Raw genomic sequence first — 7,382 nt, 5'->3', positions numbered from 1 at the left:
CAGAAAGCGAAAACTTTAACGCGCGATTTCTCGGTTTTCCATTTTAACGATTGTTCTTAATTGGCGGACAAGATAGAAAAAAACTAAATTATTAAAAAATTTGAATCTCTTTGAATTTTCTGTTTTCGATAGAAATTGCGAAGTGCGTTCTGCCTGCCGTCCGACAAATGCACATGCGAAATGCATCGGTTAATTGCTTCCCAAAGATAGAATAAGTCAAAGATTTCGTATCCAAAAAATTTGTGAATGATGTTTAAATATATAACTATAAAMCGTAGATATTTCGCTTTAATCACTTATTTTTTTTCCTCCCAAAAATAATTCTCAAAAAAATAGATTCTTTGAWTTCACTAAAGCAGGCTCCCACCTTAAGTAAGATTGGCTATATGACACCCAGAAAAGTTTTCAAAACAATAAATATGCAAAAGTAGTTATTCCAAAGTATGATGAATTGTACGGATATTGAAAGTGATACCCAGCAACTCTACCTTTTTGTGATAACAATTTTGGTTGGGATCTATCGTACTTTGCTTCTGATAATTCAAAATACTGCAGAATATTGTATTGAAACATAAAGTCTTGATTTTTATAAACGATGGCAAAAGAATGCTCAACTCATATATAAATTTACTCATACATCTAAGAACCTTGATAGCATATCAGTTAAAAAAATATTTGGTTTTTGAGCAAACTTTTGATCGATATTTTACAAAGAAATCTCGAGTATGAAAGACTTCGGGTTATGGTAGGAAGATTTGAGTCAGACCCAGGAACAAAATATTAATTAAAATAAATTTCCTCAACAGCTAGCTGCATGTATCAGCCGCGCAGATGCACAATATAATCASAGCAACCCACATGAGCCCGAATTTTTCAACGAAGAAGCTGCGCAGTTTCTGCTCACACAAATGAACGATGTCTATTGGGCCAGCGCTACGGCATATCGGCAATTCGCTGACGACACACTCAGTCCCGAAATTTTGATGCGCGAAAAGTTGCGACCCTTCTATGGCACAATGCAGAAATTTGATTGGCAGAATTTTGTAGATCCACTGCTGAAGCGGCAATTCGAGGTGATCTTGCGCGGCGCTAAATATCCGCCAATCAATTATAAATTCAAACGTGCCACCAGCACGCTGAAGAATATGTCACGAAAGAAGTGGGTGTGCAACATGAAGGAGCCAAGCAAATGCAATATGGCCTTCGTACATCAAATCAAAACGATATTCACGAATAGCGATGATTTAGATGAGATCAAATATTACTGGAAGGAATGGCGCAACAAAATGCCCGCTGAAGTGAAGGAGGCACTGCACTACTACATAGCGTATTATCGAAATATGAGCACACCAGATGTAAAGCCCTCGGCCTTCTGGTATGATCAGTATGAAGATCCTCATCTGATCTATGAGCTGGAAAGTTTGATGGATTCATTGCGACCCTTCTATCGCGAAATCCACGCACATTTACGTAACGTTTTGCGGCACAAATATGGCGATGACGTCATACCACCGACGGGTCTCATACCGCACCATCTCATGGAGCAAGTAACATATCAGGCATGGAAGAAGGAAACAGTGCTGCAGAACCCCTTCGTRCAACGGAAGTTACCCAACATGCAGACCGAATTGGATGACGCGGGTTTGAAACCCTTCGATTTGGTTAATATTAGTGTGCAATTTTTCGGTTCGCTTGGCTTCAGGAATCTCACAGAGTAGGTTCCAGAAATTCAAACATTTTCTACTTAATTGTTTAATTATATCTTTTCAATACATCTCCGATTAGCGAGTTCATGAACGAACACTTCATTGAAATGGACGCCGGTACCGGTGGACCCGATTGCAAGTCGCGCATCTTCGATTTTGGCGAAATAGAGTTGCACTTCTGTCCCAAAGTCTACTACAAGAAACTGCTGCAGACACACGGCGACATWGCGGCCGTRCAATATGCGATCGAGAAGAATAATTTCCGCGTTGGACTCAATCAGGAAGCATGTCCCGGATTTGGGGCRGCTATGGGCGAGGCAGTCATTTTATCTGTGTCCACACCGAAGCATTTGCAGCAACGGTTAGGTATTTTAAAGAATTACGATTATGACGACCTCTTAAACTTGAACCGTCTATACCGTTTGGTGAGTAGCGATAAGAACTCGCATATTTTTGCGTACGAAATGTGATAAGGAACACTTTTGAATAGTTATAAAAATAGAAAAAAAATGTAAACAACATTTATGCTTAAATTAAACCATTTCTTTCTCACTAATTTTTACTCTCTGCTCGCTTCTATAACTTTTCTTACGCTCTACTCTCTTCTATTTTAGGCCACTCACACTATGCTCACTTTGCCCACCTACTTTGTGCAYGAAAAGCTCTGGGTCGACATGATCGATGGCAGAGTGCAGCCGGAGCATTATAATTGTCATTACTGGAATTTGATGCAGAAATATATGGGCGTGGAGCCACCACTACAGACCGATGCCGGTGTTTATGATATGCCCTATAAGTTCTATGAGGGCATTGTTGATCAGTTTCGGAGCACAAAGTATGGAAATATCACAAATTAGTTTGAATTAACATTATATTTTATTTCTATTTGTGCAGGAAACTATTCGATGAGTTCTTGGGCTATCAAATCTATCGCGCTATCTGTCTGAACATTGGCGAATTCGAACGGCGCAATGCTTACAAACCATTGGACAATTGCGATTTTCATGGCGACAAACATGCGGGCAAACTTCTGTAGTAAGTAAAATGATGGCATCAACTGTAATGGTATCATACGTATGAAAAATGTTTAAGGCTTACTGCTTTAGAGAGAGGCGAAGGAGGGTAAGGGCGTCCCCTTTAAACGAAAGAATGTAGACCAAAAAGTCTTACCTCATACCTTCTAAAGACATTCAAAATAATTATAGATGCTTACATTAGGGAAAAGATTCGATGGAACCAGTCGAAGGCTCAGCATGCCTATACGAAGGGTCCATACACTGTAAATGCACATTCAACATGCCGGGATCTTTCAGGAATAATTATTTGCGGCGGGAAGGCTACTGAGATAGATAATAAGTCAGAAATCGGCTCAAATAATTTCAACGTATTATATATGTTGATAGCCAGGCGGCAATTATTGCAATAATATCACGTCGTATTGTGTCGGAGAATGTCCTTAGAAGCAGGGCTTTAGTTGATATTGTGGCAACCGAAAGCTGCGATTTTAGGCCTGGAGGGCGTTCCAGGAAACGAGAAAGATGCTGAGCTTGCCAAAAGTGTTCAAATGCAATGAAATTTTTAAAATGGTTGACAGTGGAATACTAAGGGACCTGCAGGATCCCCAGGGAAGCAAAGCACAAAAACTTTCTACTTACACAGTCTCGAAAAGACTACGTAATGGTTGTTGGAATAGTCGCAGGTCACAACTTACTAGGATCACCTGCGTATCGTCTGGATGTTATTAAAAACGATACACGTAGAAACCCTGCATGAAGTATAAGAGTTACATATCAAGATCTCGCAAAAAGCGTTGACGTCCTGCCAGCTGTGAACTTCAGTTCGGTATTAATAATGAACYTCCAGCTGGCATTAGAAAGGACCTGTAGGTCCAGTTAGTGTTACTTAAACTAACACTTAAGCGCTTGCTTCGGGAACTTCTGAGCTGGACAAGAGACATACAGCTAAATATAATATATGTCAGACTTCGAAAAGATCGAAATTTATTTTAAAATTGTTTAAGATTTGTTATATATAACTCATACCTAATTTGATCAAAAAAAAAATACCCACATACATACATACATATTTACCGTTAAATTTTTCTTTCAGCGATATGATGAGCGCCGGTTCGTCAAAGCCCTGGCGCGAAATCATCAAACCGCTGACCAGTATAAAATTAACAAATATGACGGCCACAGCCTTTCTGGAGTACTATGAACCATTGAACACGTGGATCAGCGAAGACAATGTTAGCAAGAACCTGCGTGTCGGCTGGATGCCCATCGATAGTGAGTGCACAGAAATGTCATTTGCTAAACGCTTTTTCATGCTTCGCACTTTTCACACAAACACACACATGCTCATATACACGCTCACTTATCTACCTCATCTATCACACATTTTCACTATTTATATTCTTTTTGCCGCAGAATGCAAGCTTGGCACCACACTACCACCAAACGCCACCAATGTGTTTTATTGAGCGTGTGAGAAGGAGGGGGAGGGGCACACGGTAGGCGTGAATGCGTGGCACGTGTCAGCACGTTCCAACTGTAATCTGCACAGAATCTCAAGCAGCGACAACACACACACAGCAGAGCTGCTCGTCAACATCATCAACCAGCCAACCAGCCACCCACCCACACATACACACACACACACTATTGTATATGGCAACATACTGTTTAAAAGTGTTTTTATTCTTTGGAAAATTTTTGTTTTACTTTCACATAAGCCGGTTGCAACAATAAAATCTGTGAATAGATTCTTATAAACGTGTTGTCAACCAAAGTCACATAGATTGAGGCAAGTGTTGATGAAGCTGCTGTTTAACATTAAAAAACATTAAGTCGATAGTCAAGTAGTTTAATATAAAAGCGCCAAGTTTTCACAAATTTCGAATTAAGCAACTTGTAGTTTTTTTTAACAACATATGGTAATAGGAAATAGATTCTAATGAGATTGCCTAACTCAAACTAAGGATTATTGAAATCTTGGAGATATGAGAGCAAAGAAAACGATAAATGAAAATCAGTTGGGATAATGAAATTGAGTGGAATAGTAATCACAACTTGTATTGAAATGCTAAATTCAAAAATAAATGGTCCACCTACCGTGACAGCCTAAAATTATGGACTAAAATAGTATTTTTGAAGTTATAGCTAACGAAAAATTAAAAAAGATATACTTTTTTATTTTTTATTTTACACTATCCATCATCTTCATATCACTTTGCATAACATTTCAGTCAATTTAAGCATAGTTAGGAATATTAGGTTGTCAAAAAAGTATTGCGGTATTTTCGCTAGTTGGCGCTGAGAGCGCGTAGTTCTAGTTTTACTCGTTGCATCGGGCAGCCTATACCTTTTTGGAAAGCTCATTTCACGCGCTGACACGTGTTTGATTGATTGTCGTTCCTTTTAAGTCCTTAGTGAGTTATAGCGTCGCAAACATGGACCAAAATAAAGAGAAAATACGGCATATTTTACACTACTACTACGATAAAGGCAAAAATGCATCTCAAGCCGCCAATAAAATTTGAGCAGTTTATGGACCCGATACAGTTTCCATTTCCACCGCACAACGATGGTTTCAACGTTTTCGTTCTGGTGTAGAGGTGGTTGAAGATGCGCCACGCTCCGGGAGGCCTGTCCTCGAAAATTGCGATAAAATCGCTGATTTGGTCGAAAGAGACCGGCATAGTAGCAGCCGGAGCATCGGTCAAGAGCTGGGCATGAGTCATCAAAAAAAAATTTTATGAACTATTGAAAATTCAATAAAAAAATACCGCAAGACTTTTTTGACAACTTAATATTACAACAGAGCCCGGAAATACAGGAACAATAAACTCGTTTTGTCACTACAGAAATCTGAGGACTTTATCCTTACTTCTTGGTGCCGAGTTAACACGGCTCTGAKACCATTTTTTATTCATCCATGCATTTTATATAGACAAAATAGGCACAAATAGATCGAAAAGGAGAGCAAACGCTCTTTTGAGTAAAGTCAGTAGAGTTTGCCATTTCATCATGGAAAGCTATACGATCCAACAACTAGTCGAAATTATTAAAATTTACTGCCGAAATTCGGATTTATGGTCGTCATAATCGTTCTGTCACATCAACAATTGAGCGTCTAGTGAAAAAAAAGTACACAGTACAAACTGTTTCCGTGCCAGTGAGACAAAGAAGTGCCGGTAGTGTCGAGAATATGRCTGCCGCTGGCGCAGCAATTGAGGGAGACCCAAATCAGTATCTCACACTTCGTTTTGAAGCGTTGAGAATATCTGTCACTTTAAAAAACCCGTTAGTTGTCCACTGAATTTAAAAATAAACTAGATAAGGTAAGGCAAGATTAGAGGACTGATTAAACATACCCGCGCGGGGCAGTCTTTCGTGAAGTCAGATAAAAAAACTATTGTAGTTCAATATTGTCTCGACAAGGGCCTTAAAACTAACACAAATTCTAATACAAGTAGGTTCTTTATTTCTATTTCCATCGTACGTTAAAAAGTATGAGATTTGAGGTATGAATTTTTCACTCTTGCCGCATGAGTCTCGGTCGTATAGTTAGAACTTCTATAGTTACTGGGGACAAAGAGTTCGCTCAACTTCTGACGATTTACCCTGCTGGCCTCAGGCTTTAGATTAGATAAATAAATTAGGATTACACCGCAACCTAAGGTCTATTGTGCCCTTTCTTTCCTAAGTCACAACGACTCACTTAGCACCAGCATATTGAAAAATTCCAATATCCTGTAGGGTGCTATTGAAGCGATATGATTGTTATTTGGAAATATGGATTCAAGGGCCTTTAACCTGCGCCTATAGACTATTGTACATTCAATTAGCAACCCTTCTGAAAATTCAGGCTAATTGTCACAGAACCGGTGATTTGCACGAGAAGCTAGGCTAATAGTTATAAGTATAAATGCTTTTGMGCTTACAATGGCCAGTGTAGAAAGCGACAAAAAGCCTGAGTTTGTGTCTTGGGAGGCAACTTGGCATGACGTATGAGTTGGAGTTGTTGCCAATACCTCTCCTGCCCACTTCTTCATGMTTGCGGAGCAGCTCCTTGATATGAGGAAAAATCGCAATAAATAAATCACTTTCAAGAGGATCACCTTAATAACTCGTTTGGTCTATGGTATACTCTTTTAAAAGTCGTTTCAAAAAATTGTGTCATTATAAAACTGTGTATATGTAGAAAAGAGGCTGCTTTTCTCAATTGTGGCTCAAATCTCGCGCTCATTCTCTAGTTTTAAGCGAGTGTTTATAATTGCTGATAAGCTCGCAACATCCAGCTTGTCATAATCATAAGTTTTACAAAAACTTTCAGTCTTCTCCACGGCTTTGTACGACTAATGTTGGAAATTAGTATTTAAACACAAGAGTTTTAAAGTAAATACATATATAATTTAGAAAGAGTATTATTATTGAAAAATTGGATAATTGAAAAAAATATTTTAACTTTCTAGAAGAAACAAAAATAATATTTAGTGCAAATTAAGTAGTGATAAAGATACACATATCATGTACGATACATAATTATCAAGGAATAGTTTTGATTTTGAAGCAAGATATCCAGAAAAAACACCCTCAAAAGTTTTACGAAATTTACTAATAGATTTATATATACATTTGTCTGAAGTGCAGAAAATAGAAGAATAATCTTTGA

The 7,382-nt window shown here is 38.4% G+C and overlaps 2 protein-coding genes across 2 annotated transcripts in view; both read left to right on the top strand.

Annotated features, from left to right (window-relative positions):
- Positions 1-4,611, top strand: part of LOC108973152 (angiotensin-converting enzyme-like) — a 5,741-nt gene extending 1,130 nt beyond the window's left edge. Inside the window, exons 2-7 of the mRNA XM_018940209.1 lie at positions 807-1,714; positions 1,786-2,131; positions 2,321-2,541; positions 2,601-2,741; positions 3,816-3,994; positions 4,136-4,611. Coding sequence (XP_018795754.1) covers positions 807-1,714; positions 1,786-2,131; positions 2,321-2,541; positions 2,601-2,741; positions 3,816-3,994; positions 4,136-4,188 — 1,848 coding nt within the window. The 3' untranslated portion in view covers positions 4,189-4,611. The remainder of the gene's footprint in view (positions 1-806; positions 1,715-1,785; positions 2,132-2,320; positions 2,542-2,600; positions 2,742-3,815; positions 3,995-4,135) is intronic.
- Positions 4,612-7,017: 2,406 nt separating this feature from the next.
- The window catches only part of LOC108973150 (angiotensin-converting enzyme), a 12,287-nt gene continuing 11,922 nt past the window's right edge, over positions 7,018-7,382 (top strand). Inside the window, exon 1 of the mRNA XM_018940208.1 lies at positions 7,018-7,105. The gene's annotated coding sequence lies outside the window, so the exon portion shown is untranslated. The remainder of the gene's footprint in view (positions 7,106-7,382) is intronic.

The sequence above is a fragment of the Bactrocera latifrons genome, unplaced genomic scaffold, assembly GCF_001853355.1.
Source record: "Bactrocera latifrons isolate USDA-ARS-PBARC rearing strain unplaced genomic scaffold, ASM185335v1 scaffold_46, whole genome shotgun sequence".
Lineage (NCBI taxonomy): Eukaryota > Metazoa > Arthropoda > Insecta > Diptera > Tephritidae > Bactrocera > Bactrocera latifrons.
This window is presented reverse-complemented; position numbering and strand designations above follow the sequence as displayed.